This window comes from Equus caballus, chromosome 8 (genome assembly GCF_041296265.1).
Source record: "Equus caballus isolate H_3958 breed thoroughbred chromosome 8, TB-T2T, whole genome shotgun sequence".
Lineage (NCBI taxonomy): Eukaryota > Metazoa > Chordata > Mammalia > Perissodactyla > Equidae > Equus > Equus caballus.
Genome location: NC_091691.1, coordinates 39,430,983 through 39,450,773, shown reverse-complemented (window position 1 = coordinate 39,450,773; position 19,791 = coordinate 39,430,983). Strand labels below are relative to the sequence as shown.

General features: G+C 43.9%; 1 protein-coding gene across 1 annotated transcript in view; it reads left to right on the top strand.

Annotated features, from left to right (window-relative positions):
• Window positions 1-19,791, top strand: part of L3MBTL4 (L3MBTL histone methyl-lysine binding protein 4) — a 306,581-nt gene that overhangs the window by 278,710 nt on the left and 8,080 nt on the right. The window contains 3 exon segments of the mRNA XM_070221201.1: window positions 2,202-2,445; window positions 2,557-2,716; window positions 7,510-7,658. Of these exon segments, the coding sequence (XP_070077302.1) occupies window positions 2,202-2,445; window positions 2,557-2,716; window positions 7,510-7,658 (553 nt within the window).

The window sequence follows — 19,791 nt, the reverse complement described above, 5'->3', positions numbered from 1 at the left end:
GGGTATACACAGGAATCTATATATTTTCTGCAAGTTTGTTTCCAGATAACTTTAGAAATATGATGCCAAGTTATAAAAGTTACTGGTGGTATTTTGATGAGAATTACATTAGATTTATGTATTAATTTAGGGTAAACTGATGTTTACCGTATTGAATCCTCCTGTTCAAGAATAGGATAAGGTCTTTCATTCATTCAATTTATTTTTTTATGTCCTTCAGGAAAGCATTACAGTTTTCTTTAATATATAGGTCTTACACATTTCTTATTCAGTTTCTACCTAGGTGTTCTTTTTTTATGCTATTATAAATGAGATAGTTTGCCACATTATATTTTATAGGTAAATACTATTTGTTTATTGAAATGCTACCGAATGTGATATTAATTTTGAAACCTGTCCACCTAACTGAATTATCTTCTATTGCTAATAGAATTTCCCTCAATCAACTCTTTTGCATTTTATGTAAACAATCACATTGTCTAAAAATAGTCACAATTTGTCTCCTCAGTTGAAGTATTAATGCCTTATCTTTTCCTTTTATCTGATGGCATTGACTAGTACTGTCAAAGCAATGAGTTTAATTTGAGATGATTCTAGAAAATAACATCTATTATATAAGTGAATTATAGCTAAGAATTATGTATATCATATAGATAGATACAGATATTTACAAAAAACCTGGTAAAATCACTTTCAATAATTTTCTTAAGTTACTTTCTTCTTTAAAGTCTGTCAATTTTAAGGGAAAATATCATTCTCCCATATTTGTTAATATCACAGTTAAGATTTCATCACGGACATTCATAACAGATTTGCCCACAGCTTTCTTTATCGTAATTGTCAGGTCTGGTTTCAGTGTGCTGCAACTTTGTAAACATAACTGGGGAGCTGTTCTTCTTTTCATGCTTTGGAATCATTTAAGTAGAGCTGGAAGTATCCCTTGAATTGACTCCTGTAATTCATCTGAAACATGGTATCTTGATGCTCTTTTAGCCTGCGACAAGCTCCTCATATTTCTCCACGGTAATTTACCTGTGTTAGTAGGGCTGCCAGGTAAAATGCAGGACATCCAGTTAAGCATAAATTTCAGGAAAACAATCAGTACTTTTTTTAGTATAAGTATAGCCCAAATATTGCATGGGCCATGCAAAAAAAAAAAACAAAAATCCTTATTTGTCTCAAATTCAGGTTGAACAGGGGAGGCCCTGGTTTTCCATTTGCTAAATGTGGTAACCCTAGTTGCAGATGCTCTTGTGATGTGAACGTTGGTAATACATATTTTCCTAGAAAATTTTGTTTTTCATTTAGATTTTCAAAAGGGTCAGCATGGCATTAAGCAAAGTGGTCTCTTGAAATATTTCCTCATTTCTAATTTTATGTTTTCTCTTATTTTCTTTACTGGGCCAGTTAGTAGTTTATTTTATTGGTTAAATTAAAAGCAGCTCTTGGAATTATTTGTCCTTCTGCATTTCTAATTAATAAATTACGAATGTTTGTGTTAATGTCTAAGGATCCTTCCTCATCCATTCGTTAGGTCAATTTTGCTGTTCCTCGACTAGGAGAGATTCAGGCTGGAGAGGAAATTGTGGGGTTGCCAGAGAGTAGTTAACACTGCGCTGCGTAGAGGATGAGAGGAAAAGGGCACTCGGGAACAATCCCTAAGGAAATGCAACATTTCCACACCTGGAAGAGAAGAATTAATTCCAAAGGCAGCCTGAGAAGGGGAGGCCAGCGGAGTCAGACAAGAGCCGGGAGGATGTTCACTCCCAGTCACTCCCAGGCTCAGCATATTCATCCATAAAATGTGGATAATAGGATCTGCCTGTAGTCTTAATAACGCATGGGAAATCTCCAACACACTGCAGGTGTGCAGTTCGATTATTAACAGCCGGTCCCTTCCCAGTGGGGAGGAGCTCTTCTGGTGCCCAAGTCCCAGCCCAAGTCCTGGGCACTTGTCTTCACCTGTTCTTGCTTATTGGTCTCAGGGGTGCTCTGTCCAGGCTCTGCATTTACTTGATGCTCCATCGTCACGTCATAAGACCTGCCACCTTAATGTTAGAGATGTCATCGCTGCAGTCGCTGCCCTGCTCTTGGCCGTCTACTCATGTCTCTTCAGACCCTGGTTTCCCTCGGGCTCCTATTGGTCTGCTGTCCTCCTTCTCTCCTCAAGGCTTCCCCTTTTCTGTGGTCTTTGGATTCAGGGCAGCTACTGAGCCTCTCATTCCTCCACGGGACCCCACCAGGAGCCTGCCACACAGCCCCAGGCGGCAGCCTCGTGTTGTCACCTTCCAGATGACACTGAGCACTGACCATCGCCTCATGGCCACTCCAGTGTTCGTTCCAACGCTCCGCCTCTTGAAGCTCCAGGGCACGCTCGCTTACTCATCTGAGATGCGAAGGGGCCCCGGGGTTGTCACTTTAGCACCCTCGAAGAAGCTCTTGACCGTACCCTGTCATTTGAGAGGAAGGAAGAGCTTCTAGATGGGAATATTATCTACCCTAGGAGATAACATCCTTTTGTGTTTTAATGCAGTCTTGACTTCATTCCTCTTTAAGCAAATAGATCCCTACTCCCACAGCAGAAAGATGGAGCGAAAAATGATCATCCCAAATATCCAAAACGCACAGGTTCCACGTGAATGGCTGCTGTGGAAGGAGAAACTTGCTGCTCAGGAATTGGAGACCTTTCACTTCTTCCTTTTTCCCTCTTCCGTGGGTAGGGATATTCAGTCAACATTTGTGGGTGCCACCTGCAGTTGGTTTTGTTATTGCTCTCCAGCACCCTCCAGCACAGTGGCAATTCAAACTTAGCTAGTTAAAATTTAAAAACTAGTTTAAATTTAATTAGTTAAATTTAAAGTAAACTAAGTCAGTTCCTCAGTCACAGGAGCCACACTTTCAGTGCTCAACAGCACACGTGGCTAGCGTCTGCTGTGTCCAGCACGTACTCCACTGCTGCAGAAAGTTCTGTGGGGCACCACTGCTCTAAGCGATCACCTTGGACATAGAGCCAGCAACTTTACACAGTCGCTCTTAGGAGCGCAACACCAGGCAGACCAGCCCCAGGGCCCTGTGCTTCTTATTTCCAGGAATGACAACAGTTCACTGCCACTGGAGATGGAAAACCTGCAGATGTCAACATAGAAAACAGATCTCTTACTCAAAATATTTCCATGTGGAAAGGAAGAAATCACATGGTGTTGCCTGAACCATAGTTTCAGGGTACCTTTTATGTTTTTAAAGAGAAAATAAATGAGGCAATCATTCTAGTTTGCCTTTCCAGTTTTTCCTTCTCAGTCCTTGAGCTATGGAGAAGATTTAAGAACAATGCTCTTTTCTCTGCATCCAGCCCACCTCCCAGCTTCTAGGATGGGAGGGGAAGAAGAGGTGAAAAAAGGACAAAGTCGCCTTCTCTCTTGCAAATACTCATTTAGAGTTACGTGGAACAAGTGCCCACCCACAGCAGAGCATTGCTGAAATGCAGCTGGGCCAGACCACGCGCAGGTCGGCAGCCAGCTCCGCGAAGGTGGACGGTGGAAGTGGAGCCCAGCCCTTCCCTCCACTCTCCTCTCAGTTCCCTTCTCATGCAAACAGAGGGCTGGCAAAGCTCCTCCTCTAAGGCTCAACTTCTTTGCTCAGCTGCCAGTTCTTCCTTCTTGGAGCCGGAGCCCAAGTGTCATCGCTGCACAGCAGTGAGGGCAACCCAGCAGCTGCTGTCCCTTCAGGAAAACAAAAATAGCAAAGTCTTCTGTTCCAAAGCCCATGCATGGAACAGAGCCACCGTCTGCCTGGGCCTGGGGCCGGGAGAGGGAGTGTGGGGAGGGGCCTGGCTCTGTTGAGGGACAGAGCCGGAAATCAGAGCTGTGACGTCCTAGAGCCTTGCAGGATCGCCTGCCTGCTCTCGGAGCTCTCCTAGGAAGGAGCGCTGGCAGAGCATAAGCTGCCACTGCTGCCTAGAATAACAACCACAATGGTAATAATCATATAGCAGCGCTTTCTCTCATCAGCTTCCCTGCTTCTCACAGCAATTCTGCACGGTAGGTACTTTCACTATCCTCATCTAACAGATGGGGAAAGCAATGCCTGCCAGAGGCTTACTTCAGCTGCTCAAGGTCACACAGATAGCAAGTGGGATTTAAACCCAGGTTTTCTGGGCGTACAGGCCACACTGCTAACCACTATGTTTACAGCATGCAACAAAGTGGTGCTGGACAAAAACCCCGAGAAAAATAGCCAAGTTTGCCACATACACCTCCCGATCCTGCATTTCAAATTTTTCGAATGATCTGGCCCAGCTAATTGCTAACAAATGCCACGGGGGCCAGTCAGCCTTGCACAGAGCGACTTCATAAGGACGCCTCCGTCACACTGCAGTCCCAGCTCACCCAGCAAGGTCCCTGAGGCGGCACAGAGTGTGGCAGGTGTGGTCGAAACCTTCAGCTGTTAGAGAATCACGAAGTGCACGCAGATCAATAGTTGAGTGTTTGGTTTCAGAAAAGACATCAGGTCTAGTCCTTGGTGCCACAACATCGGTTGAGTGCCAGGATGTCCCAGGTAGGGTGCTGGGCTTTTGTGGGTGACGATGTCTGTTTTCTGGTGACTGGGTGCCGGTGGTGGGCCTTGGTTCAGTGCCCTGCACACCTGCGTGGATTTACTCCACGGGCCTCCCCACTGACGTTCTTCCTGGCACAGTCTCTTCCAATCCCCTTCCCAGATTAAACCATGTCAAGCTCAGCAACAGTGACAGTGAATTGTACAGGGTTGGTGCTCAAATAACAATTGCTAAATGACTGAATGCCTAAGTGAACAGAAGTGTCTCAGATGCATCCATCACAAACAGTGGTGTCCCAAGATGTCTGGGGAGCAACTGCACTGGCGTCCAACACCATCCGTTTCCCTCCCGCAATAAGCTATTATGGCTGAGCCTCCAACTCCTGGCTTTGAGAACTGCCGTGCAGAGCTTCTCGTCTGCAGGCTGCCACCCCTGTTGCCACATTAAAGACAGGAAGCCAAAGGCACCCAAGTCCATTTTGAAGGGCTGAACACACCGTCCACTGTGCGCCAGAGCAACAGATGCATGCCCTGCGACTTTAGAAATTATGCTGCATCTGCAGCCCTAAGGCTGCCACATCTGTGCTTCATCTATGAGGCTCCCCTGCCTTTTCAACAGGGCGTGCTCCTTCCCCTTCTCGGCCACGTCCATCAGCCCCGGGCAGTCTGAAAGCCAAAGCCTGTGGTGGTTTTCAGCCACGGGGTCTCAGCAAGGATTTCTTCCTGCAGGGGAGGCTGGCTTTCTGAGCCGGATAGGCGCCTTCCAATGGTGTTCTTGTAAACGCAGTATGCAAGCATCGTTCACACTGGCCCCAAGCCATCCTCACCTTACCATGTAGCTCAAACCACTGCTGTTCACCTTTCTGTTAAAACTCAACAATCCACTGAGACATTTTATAACATAAAAATAAAAAACAACTTTACTTGTTAAAGGCTGTTTCTAAGATTAACCCGGGAAAATGTATTTGCTTCAAATATAACTGCAAAGAGGTTATGATATATAAATATACCTTCAAAATGAATAAGATGATGACTAATATAACATAGAATATCGGGCAAAAGACATAAATAACACAAGTAAAATTACAAATAACCATGAGAGAAGAGATTCCATATTACTAGTAATCAGATAAATGTCAAAAGCTCATATAAGGCAGCGCCATATTTTGACCCAGAAATGTTTGTAAAATGGTGCACAGCCGTGAGGTCAGTGGAGGGCGCAATGAGCACGTTCACACTCCGTTCTCTCCCCCATAGAAGGCCAAACCTCTCCAAGGATTTGTTGAACCGCTTGTCTCTCTTCCCTGCCCCCACGACTCATGTTGACACCCAGCAATATGGCGTCCCCCGCACACTTCACAGAAGCCGTGCTACAAAGATAGCCAGCAAGCTCCTGGTGGTTAGACCCAGCACAGCTCTCCCGCCATCATCTTGGCTGACTTGCCAGCTGCGTTGTGCACTGATAACCAACGCTCACTTCTAAACCTTCATGCTCTGCTTCGTCTGGCCACTCCTCCCTTGCACGTATTTCCCCTGTGGGCTTCTCTTACTCTTGTCTGCTGGCCTCCCCACCACTCTGGCCCTCTGGAATCTCACGGGGCATCTCGTCAACCCAGATGGCAGGCTGTGTCTGAGGCACATGCTGCAGGAAGGCTGATCATCTGGCTCCCCTTCAAACAAAATATTCCCTAAGTATTGCTTCGCTCCATCTCAGCCCAGATCAACCACTCCCGAATCTTGTCTTCCACCTGCAGAGCCTCCAGCCCGAGATAGAAGAGCTCACTTTGCTTCCACTTGCATTTCCTCTTCAAATCTGGGATACTCAAGTAGATTATGATGAATATATATAAAAAAAACACTAAGTAGCCATATTATATTTCCTGTCATATAATACTAAGGGGAAGAAAGTACGATACAAAATTGTGTATTGCAATTTAGTAATACTTCAGCTCTGTATAGGAAAAGACAAGAAAGGAATTCAGCAAAATGTTAATAACTTTAGCCTATAAGTAATGGGATTGTAGGTCAATGACACTTTTTTCTATGTACTTTTCTATATTTTCCAAATTTTCTTCACTGAATGTTAACTAACAACACTTTTCTGGTTGGAAATCCACACAGGTACACTCTCCTGGGCACATGCAGGCATGCACCCCTGGGCTCTCCAGTGTCTGAAGATCCAGCTCAGCGGATAAGAGTTTGGGTCCCACTTTGGGACTGACTCTGCCAGGGACAAGCTGTGATGCTCCAATAGGACGTGCCCATCGCACCAAAATTCTAGCAAGTGCTTCCTCTGTCTTCCTTATTAAGCTCCAAGGCCCCTATCAATACCTTAATCTACCCTCTGGACCTGAACACTTGGGCCCTTGGGCCCTCATCACGGAACCTTTCTCCCTCTTACCAGTCAGCCTCACCCAACGTCCAAGCCAACGTCTCCCCAAGTTCTTGGATTGCTTCTGTCTGAGCCTAACAAGCAGATAGCTGGGTGACTGACTGAGGGAAGGTAGGCTCTGAGCTGAAAGCTATCTCCTATCATCCATGTCAATCCCCTATTTTGCAAATGGGAAACTAAGGCCACACACAACAAGAAACAGTAAAGCTTAAACCAGATCATATATCTGCAGGTTGTACCTGCCAACATGTTATGTGATGGCTTAAAATGGTCTCTAACATATGTTTCTTTTAAAAAATTATCTAATTCTTTTAAGATCGCAAACTTTAACCTGTCATTAACCCAGGGTGAGCCTGAGAGAAAAATGGAGCATGTGGGGGCGCTCACACTTATGTTACACTCTTCAGAGATACGCGTAAAAAGATGTGAATGGGAAGGCTGAAAACAAGACACAGTGAGTTTCTTGGGGCTCTCAACCTCTCCCTGTAGAGGTGCCCCGGACATTCCCAGGGAGTTCTGTTGGCTGCTCTGGGGGAATCAGACCTTTCCCTCCTCTCCAACTCCAGCGTCCATCACCTCTGACTCTACAACCATCAATTATGCTTTCAGTGCATGCTTGCCAAAGGTGCAGGATGCTGACCCCAGCTGGTACCCTGCAAGGTCTGCCCAGAGTGCACTGATGTCTGTTGTGGAAAGCGTGTCTCCCATGCTGAAGGTAGGTCTCCTGTCTCGGCAGCAGCTGCTGGCCCCAGCTCCCATGATGCCTTCCTCTTCCAATGTCCCAGTCCTTTCATTTTCATCTGTTCTTTTACTGCAGTCTGCTCTCCTCAGGATTCCGGCAGGAGTCCACAGGACCTGGACGGGGGACAGTGCAGAGGCTGCTATCCTGCCCTATTCAGAATCATCCCCCTCTCCAAAGCCTGCCTGTGTCCTGCACAAGTTACTCTCTCTCTCTCTGCCTGCCCTCTTTGTCAGGGTTTCCTCGGTGCCTCATACAGAGAGCCTCAGCAGTTCTACTCTGCTCCAGGACGCCAGTCCCAGACATGTCTGAAGCCTGAAGCAACTCAAGGCAGAATTCTTGCTGCATCATTATGCCTGTGATGAGTCAAAACTCCTGAGTGTACCCGGCTTCCCCCTTCCCCTTACCGAGGGTTCTGGCCTTCCCACCCAGGCTCACCTCTCCAACCCATCCTCTAGGGTGATTTCTGCTGTCGCCAGCTCTGTCCTTAACCTTGTGTGATGCAGAATAAGGAGAAAGGGGGCGAAAGAGATGAGGTTGGAACTAGGAAGAACTTACTGATAGTTGAGAAAAAGAGGAATTTAGGAAGAGTTGCTGCAGGCAACTTGAGCTATTTTAAAATTTGTTCTTCTCATGCTGTGTTTCTTTTCAGGTAATCTCTCTTGTATGGGATCATGTGTGGATCATGTGGATAACGGCTTCACTGTCTGCATGTTATTTTTATGAAAAATACTAGTGAATATGGGGAATGGTTTATCTCTGTTTTTTCCCCCAAAATTTATCTAGGTCAAAGAAAGTATATCATATTATTAATATGCCATGTCCACAATATTACTTTATTTCAGGGCAACATATTACAAACAAGGATAAAATAAATAATCTTCTTAAGAAAACCTCTCACAGGTTTTCATGTTAACCATCCTAAAAATGCTACAGAGTGTATTTGAGAAGCGACCTTCAGGGCCAGCTCTCAGGGCCAGCACGTGGTTCACTGTGGTCTTGCCTTCACATCAGCCAAGAGGATCTAAGTCATTAATGTATTGTATAAGAGCTTTCCAGCTTTCAAGTGATTTCTTACCTAATAGCTAATCTGGATGTTTAGAACAGCATGGCTAACCTTAGCTAGATTCGGAGATGATGAACTCACTCAAGGTCACACGGCCAGAAGGAGCTGCTGCCGCTGATGGAAAATCATCCAGAATCCAGCTGAGCTGGATATCCTGGAATCCCTGACGAGATTCAGCTGAATGACTCAAGTGCCTTTGATACTGTCAGAGTGGGAGTACTCACTCGTTGATTGTTAGCATGAAAGAAGCCATTTAGATTATTATAGATGTTCAGACCTGAACATGAAGCGAATCAGGTTGTTGTTAATTTAATGGCTTCATACAGCGATTCTGTAATAACTTGGCCTCCCCATGTCGCGTGCTGATAGCTCTATCATCACAAAGACATGGGCAGGTGTGAGAATCACTGAGTAACGTTGGATCTATGATAATAATTGATAATGGTGGAGTGAGATTTCTGAATTTATCAACCAGGCTGGAGGATGAGGCTGAAAATTCTCAAGTTAGGGACTTTGCAAGGTGGCTGACCATAAGCTTTTCTGCCCAATTGCCTCTTTACACTAAAGTCATTTGAATCTGCATTGACAAGAAGAAGAAAAACTGTTCTAAAAATTTCTCTAGTTGACTGGAACAAAAATACAAAAACATGCCAGTGACTGTGGTAGCCGACGTTTTGTGACCTGAACAGCATGGCAGAGCCACTCTGTCATTGGTTACTGAGGTCCGCGTGTAAAACTGTGCAAGCACACTTATCTCTTCTTCAAATGCATTGTCATCCCAAACTTATTTGGAAAAACTCTCCCACTAAATGCACCAGCAGTTAGAGCCCTGGTTAGGATCCAAATGCCTGAGAGATGACCCTACTTCAACCCTCACCTGCAGATGTCCTTAAAATCTGTCTGTCCTCTACTCAGTCCATGAATATAGATGACTGCGCCTCTTTGGGGAGAGGGAAAAAGGGTCAGGGACTAAGGGTCGTTTTGGAGGGGGGAAGTACCCAATAGACGAAAAGCAAGAGAGGGGGATCGGCATCCACCTGAAACGCAGCCTCTACTCTCCACTGGGAGACGGCGCGCCTGCCTCAGTGAGGCACCAGGGGACAACATGGAGGAGAGCAGGGCTACACTGGGCACCCACTTGCCTTTTTTATTTTGAGACCTTCTACTCACTGACTACTCTCTCCTTAAAGCTTTTCCTCCTCCAAAATGATCTTTTCATCTCCCTCTGAATTTAAAACTCCCAACTGTTAGCCTCTGATTTCAAATATTCCTTAGGACACTTGTTGAATTGCTGTCTTTCGTTTGTGGCAGAAGTGCTTCAAATCAATGAATCGACAGCCTTCCCTCCTTTCCTTTCTAAGGAGGTTGGGCCTCCCAAAAGGTACTTGTTTTGCCAAACTCTCAAGACTCTCTGCAGAGATGGGCAGGGACCACCAGCACGTGGCCTCAGGGAGGAGGGTAAAGAGAGGCAGAGAAGCAGAGGGAGAAGGAGAGACACAGGTGGATGCTGTGGGAGTCATCATTTGGAAAAAGAAAAAGGTATTCAAAGAGGATTTTTAGAAAGTTTTGCCTTATGACATAATGCTGTCTTTGTCTTCTGGTGCCCGCCCTGCAGAAGCCTGTAATAAGAATCTCTAATGGTGTCCTCCGTGTGTGTGTGTGTGTATGTGTATAGATTTTCATGTAACAGTTACTGAGTCTGACCTTAAGTCTGGATATGTTCAAATTATACAGTGTTATAGAAATTCTCCTATAGAACTTTTCACGTGTGCGTGTCTTGCCTCTCTGTCTAAATTACACACTTCTTAAAGATAATTTGAGGATATACAATTTTCATCTGTATCTAGCATATTGCCTATCACTGTATCTTACATATGATAAATATTTATTAAATACCTTATTCCTTGATTGACAGGAAAAGCATATTTAGGCAGAATTATTATAATTTGGTACTGTGAGGAGCCAATATTTTACAATATGAGAGAATCAAGAGCTTCAGCAAAATGACACAATTTTGTTGAGATTTTCTTTTAAGAGTACTCTACTGCCAGCGTAGCTGTGTTCATGGTAACCCTGAAAGGAAAGGCTTAGTACTCAGTCTTATGCTGAGAGAAACACAAATGCTTATAAGCCACTGTGTGCATTTGGTGTCATTACTTTCCAGTCAAGTTTCCAAGCAGAGCAGTCTCCAAGAGGCCCCTGCCTTAGCCTTTGGAAGGTTGTTTTCAGGGAAATGAACTGTGGACTAAGGATTCTGAGTCGTGGGAGGCTGATAAATCTTTATGACTGGCTTCATGGAAAAAAGCCCCGGTCTGTAGTGTGTGCCAATTTCCATGGTGTAAATACTCTCATCATGGCTGATTTCAGCTACCAACATGGCATCATTGAATGTGGGATTGGAAAGAGATATGCACAATCAGTGCTTGCCAGCCAGTGCCATTCGGCTCCAGCACACCACTGCCTCTGCAGCTGTCTCCTTCTGGACATGCAAGGAGCAAGTCCGCAAACTTCAGAGGAAGGCAGGGTCTGGTAGGTTTTTTCTTTCACAAAAATGAGCCTCAGAAAAGTTACATGAGGCACCAAGAATTATTTTTAAAGCAGTACAGAAAGGAAAAAAATGGAATATAAATGTAAGGCCAGTCAACCAGCTAATCAAATATACACTCTTACAGTATTTTATTTTCAAAGACTTCTCAAATTTCATCACCCTCCCAGGCTAATGTGAGTATACCAGAAGAGCCAGAACATCACAATTACACACTGTTAAGACCTTCGAGTTCATTCAACAAGCTCCCTCGATGCATGGGGTTTTATTCTGATAAGCACAGAACCAGTCCTATGCCAGATTTCTCCTCTGCTTAGCCCAAATCTTTTTACAGCTGGCACTCCATTAGAATGCCCTTCTGTGCCTTGTTTCCCCCAGGGCCTAACTAAGATGTGCCAACATGTCTGGGTCTGGTGACCCACAAAACTGGGAACAAGCTTAAAACAACTGAGAGCTTGTCGCAAGTCAATTTAGTTTGTCTTTGAAAGCAATCTCTTTCTGGTATGTGTATTGCAAGCGATATAAGTGTGTGAGCAGGCACGCACCTGCACACCTGCTCTCTGTCATCCATCCCCGGCTGTTGCCCCTCAACTCCCAGCCTGATCCCTGTGCCTACCACAGGGAGAAGAGAGAGGGCTGGGGGCTGGCTAAAGGTTCTTACCCATTCTGATCAACTGACCCTTTTCTAATTCATTCATTCATTCATTAACGTTCCTACTCTCAAAGGTCATAATGACCTCATGGCTAGGACTCCTGCACAATAATTTCTATAAATGCTACAAAAAAAGCTTCCAGGTTTGAGTGTGTAAACTCGGCAAGGTGCATAATACTACTTTCCTTTCAGGCCAAAGAGGTCATGGACTAAGCTGGCTGAGGGGAGAGTACCATACTGCACATGCTCGTTCTAACTCACATTTCCAGTGATCTCTCTTACCTCTGCCCCAAAATGTCCATCCTTGACCCAGAACTTGTTGGATTTTCAGAATTTGGCCTCTCAGAAGAGGGAGCCAGGATTGTGGAGCTCTGAATGAGTTATTGATGAGCATTAATAACAATACCAAGGGGTCGCACTGAATGAACTTCTACAGTTTACATGCTTCCATTGTACACCCTATTGAATGACATAAGGAATGTTAATCTTGTGTCAGAAAAGTGATCCAGAGCAACCTTCTGCCTCCGACACTGGAACAAATAGATATTTTTACAGAAGAGCTTCATTGCCTTCTTTAATTCTAACATTTTGGGTTAAGGATGCACAGACACAAAAATTCATAAGTAACCAATTTGGCTCTGTATTTCATTTGTCTAAGTAAACTTTTTTGCCTATATATATTTTTTTCAGCCAAAATGGACCATCTCAGCCAGATTTAAACACTCACCATAAAAAACGGAATTTCCTTGTAAATCTAGCCTTTAAAACTTCAAGGGAGTATTCTGCTAGGATTTACTAATATTTATTGAAGTGAATAAAAATAAAGTCCAGGGACATAGTTTTATAAATGCTAATCATGTCTTTCTTTCTTCCCTAATCTCTATATCAAAAAGTTCACAATTGTTATCACTTCTTTTCTGATCATATATTTTGCTGCTAGTTTGTTTTTGTTAATGCTTTTTCCATTACATTCTATTTGGTCTCATATTAATATTATACTAGCTATCATAGTATAGTAACTATAGTATACTATCTATCCTTTTAAATTTAGTTAGTAAGCATTTACCTGTTGTATCTTTTTTCTTATCTTTGTTCTATACATATCTGTATAATTTTATTTCATATGTGTCTCTTTAAAGCAGACTATTGTCGACTTTTGTCTTTTATTCATTCCACTAACCTCTATCTTCAGCTAATTGGTAGATGTGATCACAATTCTTACTATTCTCATGTTTGAACTAGTACGTACATCTCACATTGTGTTTTCTTTTATCCTCCTTTTTACCTACTTCTTCGTTTCCTTCTTTCTATCTTCTGTTGAACTGATAGAATTTTTTATATTGCCAATTTTTGTCTTCCATGGAAAGTTTGGAAACTAAAGATTATATTTATATTATTTTTGTAATTGCCTTTAAATACATAACATGCACAGCAAACTATAAACTAAGCATATTTAACTAAGAGGGTTCTTTTATTCTTTTGCTTTACTAAAATTGTACCCCCTACTTAGTTATTGTATCTTATAATCTATTGTTAATTACATTTACTAACATATCTTATTAATTCCTGTATTCAGCATTGGTTTTTTTTCTAGCTCTTGTCTTTCCTTCAGGTTTCCTTTCTTCTTGAGGAGATATAACCTTTAACAACCAAGGTCTGTGAAGGATGAAGTTCTGTGTCTTGTATGCCTGAAGATGTCTGTATTTTGCATCCAACCTTGAACAGCAGTCTAGACAGGTATAAGGTTCAAGACTGACAGTGATTCCATCAGTGCTGGAAGTCCGCCGTTTTCTGGCATCTCTTGCTGATGAGCAGTCTCTCTCGTTTCCAGGGCTTTGCCAATAATCTGTCCTTTCTCCCTGGCGATCGTCACAATTTTCACTCTGCTCTCAAGTCACAGATTTAGTTTGGTGTACCTTTATTGGCATTTGGTAGGTACTTTGAATCTGAGGCACACACATCTTTCTTCAATTCTGGAAAGCTTTTAGCCTTTAGATCTATCAGTTTATCCCTCACGTATCTGAACTTCTCTTTCATACTTTCACTCTCATCTCTCCATGCTACATTCTAGGGTGATTCTTCAGCACTATGCTTCAGACCATTGATTCTCTCTTTGTGTCCAGTTTACGGTTTAAATTGTTAAAGTTTTTAATTTCAATAACAACATCTTTTATTTCCAAAGTATTGAATTTATTCTTCTTAGTCATAACTATATTACCTTGTTTTATTTCTGCTTGGTTTTGTTTCACAATTTTTGTTTTTGTTATGAATGGATTCCTGTATTTATCTCTGAGCATTGTAAACATACCTATGTTAATGTGTCTCTCAGATAGATACCCCATTTTAATTCCTGGACTTAATTCACATTATCAATATTTTTTTCTTAGCATCAAATGTCTTTGCGTGTTTTATAAACCAAAAGCTTTTTGAAGCCAACAGATTTGCAGAATCATTTTGAGGTGTCTGATTTGGTTGCTTGTTCTGTTTTTATTTCCCCCTTCCTCTGTGCTCCAGACTCCCTGTCCATAAGTCGGAGGCTGCCTCGCCCACCTGCCTGCACCCACTGCCCAGGGTTAGGGCTTACGTTATTGTTCAGACCTCCCGTTCAGTGGGTGATCTCAGCCTCACTCGGCCAGTGGATGGGCTCACGAGGCCCCTCCCTGCTGCACTGTGTCTGTGCTCTCCCTTGATGGACAGCTGCTTCTGTTGGCAGCAGTTTTCCACAGCTTCCTCTCTTAAGGGATGGCTTAGTGCCGCCCCAGCCCCAGGCTGCAAGTGCTGGACCTGCTGCTGGCCCTCCTCAGGTGCAAGGCTTCCGTCTCCTTTCTCCTGCAGGAGCCGAACCGCCCCGCTGCCGCCTGCCTCCAGTCCCGGGGAGCGGGAGGTCCACATTTCAGTTTTGCAATGTTGTTCCATTTCTAGTCTAGGGGGAGGTTTGTATTGAATATTAAGCCAGCTGTGGTTATCCACTTTTTTCTTTTTTTTAAATCAGTCATCACTAAAGGCTTGGAACACATTATTACTTCAAAGTAAGAATGTATTGCACCTTCCTGTCCATTTACCAAAAAAAAAAAAAATGAACATTCATTAAATACTTATGTGCCAGGCATTGTGCTAAGTATTTTCATATCTTACCTCATTTAATTCTTCAAATACCTCTATGAGGCGGGTGCTATTCTGTAGGTCCATTTTACACAAAAAGAAATCAACAGTCTCTAAAGGCAAACAATCTCTCCTGTGACTCATACTCTGTGAGTGGCAAAGTGAGATTTGAGTCCGGGTACGTCTCAGTCCAAAGCCGCAGCGCTCGACGTGATATGGTAAGGATGAAAAATATCCCCTGGTGATGATCTGACATCACTGGCTTTACGAGCCCAGAGAAGAACCCACAGCAAGAGGAATGGCGTGGCCTGGGGTTCTGCGGTCCTGGTTTCTAGTGAGAATTCTCTTACTAATTACCAGAGTGACTTTGGGAAGTCACTGAAGCAGCCTACCTCTTTATTTTCTCTATAAAATGGGGTTATTAACGATTGATTTTTCTCCTTCTTTCCTCATGAAGGTCAAAAAATAACAGATCAAAAATGTCTTTTTAGGGGCTGGCCCCGTGGCCGAGTGGTTAAGTTTGCTCGCTCCGCTGCAGGTGACCCAGTGTTTCGTTGGTTCGAATCCTGGGCGCGGACAAGGCACTGCTCATCAAACCAGGCTGAGGCAGCGTCCCACATGCCACAACTAGAAGGACCCACAACGAAGAATATACAACTATGTACCAGGGGTCTTTGGGGAGAAAAGGGAAAAACATAAAATCTTTAAAAAAAAAAGTCTTTTTAAAAAATGCAATATGGGGGCCAGCCCCGTGGCACAGTGGCTAAGTCTGGCTCACTTGGCTTTGGTAGGGCCAGGTTGGTGGGTTAGGATCCCGGGTGTGGACCTACACATGGCTCATCAAGCCATGCTGTGGCAGCATCCCCCATACAAAATAGAGGCAGATTGGCACAGAAGTTATCTCAGGGCCAAGCTTCCTCACCAAAAAAAAGAGAGAAAGAAAGAAAAAGAAATATGTATTTTATAATATTTTATATTTATTTCAAGCTTCTTTTCTTGTATTGAAACCAAGAGGTGTTGTAAGCAAAGTTTATATCATTTTCCCTGAATATATTGCTTTCACTTGCCCACGCTCGAGCTTATTTGCTATTTCTCTACCCACTCATGAAAGCTCATGAGATCTTAGTAAGGTTTATCCTTGTCAGTTTGACATTTCACTTCCATCTTTAATTTTGGAGAGCTCACTGTGTACTCTCTGATCCAAATCACTTACAGAACTATTAAATAAACTCGTAACATTTTTCCATCTTGAGAAGCAACTATTTTCTTCCACCTTTTATTTCCTATTAAGCTAATTCTTTATCCACAGCAAAGCAAATACCACCCCCGCTTCTCTCCCTGACTGATGGCGACTGTGTTGACGGTTCCACCGTTTTTCATCAGCATTCCTTCTCTTATCATAGTCCTAGTCATTCCTTCTCTTCTCAAGGGGGAGCCGTCCTATAATGGGAAGACCAGAATAAGAAGCAAATCCACCTGCTTGGGCATCTGCTAGTGGCCCACCCAGGTCCCGTTATTTAGCATCCTTGAACTCCAGTTTTCTCATCCGTAAAGTGAAGGTAACATACCAATCCTGAAGGAAGGAGGCAATGATTCTATGAGACCAAGGGTACCAAATGCCAAGTAGCATAACTGACCATAGTAGGTTTTCAATCAACATAAATTATCCCTATCAGTCTCTGAAGCCTGAAAGCATTTATTTGCAGCAAACTTGTAAAAAAGCACATGTTGACTACGTTAACCACACTCCAGCGATGCAAATAACTTGCTTCTTTTTTGTTTTTATTGCACTGTCAGGTTCAATAAAGCAGCAGCATACCGGGGCTGGCCCCGTGGCCGAGTGGTTAAGTTCGCGCACTCCGCTGCAGGCGGCCCAGTGTTTCGTCAGTTCGAATCCTGGGCGCGGACATGGCACTGCTCGTCAGGCCACGCTGAGGCAGCATCCCACATGCCACAACTGCAAGGACCCACAACGAAGAATGTAAAACTGTGTACTGGGGGGCTTTGGGGAGAAAAAATAAAATAAAATCTTAAAAAAAAAAAAAAAAAAGCAGCAGCATACCTTACTGTTACGTGTCGATAGATAAAGAGTCACTGCAAACTCCAACCAGCATGGAGGCTTCGTTCTCCACACAGCAGTGGCCCCTTCTAGAGTGACTCGGAAGTGCCTGAAAGGAAAGATGTGCAGGATTCCTAGTAATGGAGGCGAGTGTGGTGAAGCCTGCAGAAGCGTCCGCTCCAAGCCCTGGGGCCTCAGTGCTGTCCTTTACAAACCACAGACAAGCTCTTTGCATGACTCATTGGTGGCTGCAACGTGCTGTCCAGCGAAATGCAAACATATCCCTGAGAAGTCACTGACCTGCTGCATTTGAGAGCAGCATTCATTTGGAACAAGTTTTGCATTCATTTGCGATCAGGTTGCATAACCTATGGCTCCATGGGTGCTGGACAGAGTTTCAACCTGAACAGAACTTTTAGGAACTCTCTGACCTGAAGTTTCCTAGGCTGAGTAAGTGTAATTACGTGTGTGTGTGCGTGCCCAATTAATCAGGGATAATGAAAGTAACTAAGAGGAAGGGCAAGATGTGGGAGGGAGGGCAACGTGGAGGGGTGATCAGGGGGTGTCAGGGCTGTCTCCATTTACCTTCCTCGTAAAGAAGTTTGCGTCCCCACCACATCTGTGCTACCTTGCTAACTGCATCTTTTCAGAAAGTTGCACTGTCAGGTTCAATGACGATAGATAATGATGACTGATGCCAAACTCCAGCACACAGGCAAGCTTCATTTTCTACATAGGCAGTGGCTCCCTTTAAAGATAACTTGTTAACCGCATATTTCCAGAAAGTTGCCAGATTCATGTTATTGTCATTGAATACTATAGGAAGCAGAACAATTTCTTCCTAGAGAAAAGGAGATATAATTGCAGCCTGTTCTGTCATAACTATATTTTATTTGCATAGATTTCTCTGCAAGTCACTGAGTCCTATCTCCCCAGATTCAAAACTGAAATCTTCTTTTCTTTTTATCAGGAGATTGACGTTCTCTTATAACATTTCAGAATAATGTGTTCAAAGGGCACATTCAAAATATATGAAATGTGTATGAAATAAAGTCATTGAGAACTGGAGGTATTACAAGCTTCGAGCTAACACACCGGCTTAATAAAGAACCACGATCCCAGGCGTACCAGTCACTCCGGCGGCCCGTGCCCCCTCGCTTCTGCGCCACCCACCCCCCCCAAGATGCTTCAACCAGACTACTTCAAAACGATGTCCCACTTAAATAAAAACATGCTGTGTGGAATAAATAGCATCAAACTTAAAATTTGATGACTTCACATCTGATGTAGCTGCCCTTATATACCACTTTGAGTTTGGCGTAATACCGAAAATTCCCATAGCTTCTTGAAAGCCCAAACGGCTCTGCGCAGCACTTGCTGTTACTTCTCCAGCGATGTGAAACCATTGTCCCGTCATACCTTACGGGCTTTCTTCAGTGAAACGAAATTTATGTTTTTATTATTCCCAACCATGTGCACAGGTAGAAATTTTGTAAAACTGTAATGAAAAGTGTTCCAGGATTGGTGTGCAGCATTGAAAAGTCTGTCCTCCAAAAAAAGATGTGTGTGACAATAAGAAAAAAGCTATGGCTTTTCAGTTAAATATGACCCTCAGCTACGCACAACTTTCACTATTAGAGTGCCGGAAAGCAAGCCCTTCACTCCTTTTTCCCACCCACAATCCCTGGGAACTTCCAAAGAGTCACAGCCCAGGCGTCGGCGTGGCTTTCCTGGACCTCAGATTAGGTGCACTCCCCGCGGAAGCGTGAAGCCAGGAAACCTGCGAATTCCTGAAAGGCTTATGTTCTCAAGTCCACTTTTTCACTCCTCTTGCTAAACAGAAGTGAAGTCCAGCCTCTTCCCCAACACATACGTGTGCAAACACACACACATGCCCTATTACACAAAGCCGGCTTTATTGAAGGTTGGAGGATCACGAGAAAAGGTCACATGTTCAACTTATTTCAAATGATACAGCATCCCACAGGACACAGTCCTGTCCTCAGACCTCCTCCAGGCCAGCCCTGTCACCCTCTCCCTCAAGGAGGGTCACGCTGACCGTCCTCAGCCAGCCTCTCGGCCTCATTCCCACCCCTACAGTTCCTGGCCCGCCCTCTGAATCCCTGGCCAGCTCTTCCTGCGGCCCGCAGAGCGGTCCCGCCTTGTCCAGGCCCTGCTCTCAAATGCCCAGACGTGCTCCACGGACAACAGCACGTTACAGCAACCGCTCCATTAGAAAGACACATCATTTTCCCATCAAACGATATGCATTTTTCCTAAGTTTGGGATTTTTAAAATCTTTTTTTGAAACATTCTACATCTTTTTCACTTTTTGTCAGAGACCATCAAATATTTTTGCAGCTTATGAAGTTTCAGTCTCCCATTTTGTTGACATAACAAACTTATTTGCTTCTCAAATGGAAATTTTATAGGATACATTCTGCCTTTCACGATTCGACTGACAATTAAATTGCCTACGGGGAGACTGGTAGTGATTTTCCCTTCTTTATAGGCCCTGGTTGTCTTGCCATAAGGCTTTCTTAAGACCTGATGAATAAATGCAGTGTCGTGGGGCTGTGAGAACTTAGACACACTGATTCTCCCATATTTGAGGGGCAAGGAACTGCTATCAATGACGGACTCCGTACTAGATATTTACTCATTACAACGTTAAAGTCAGTGTAG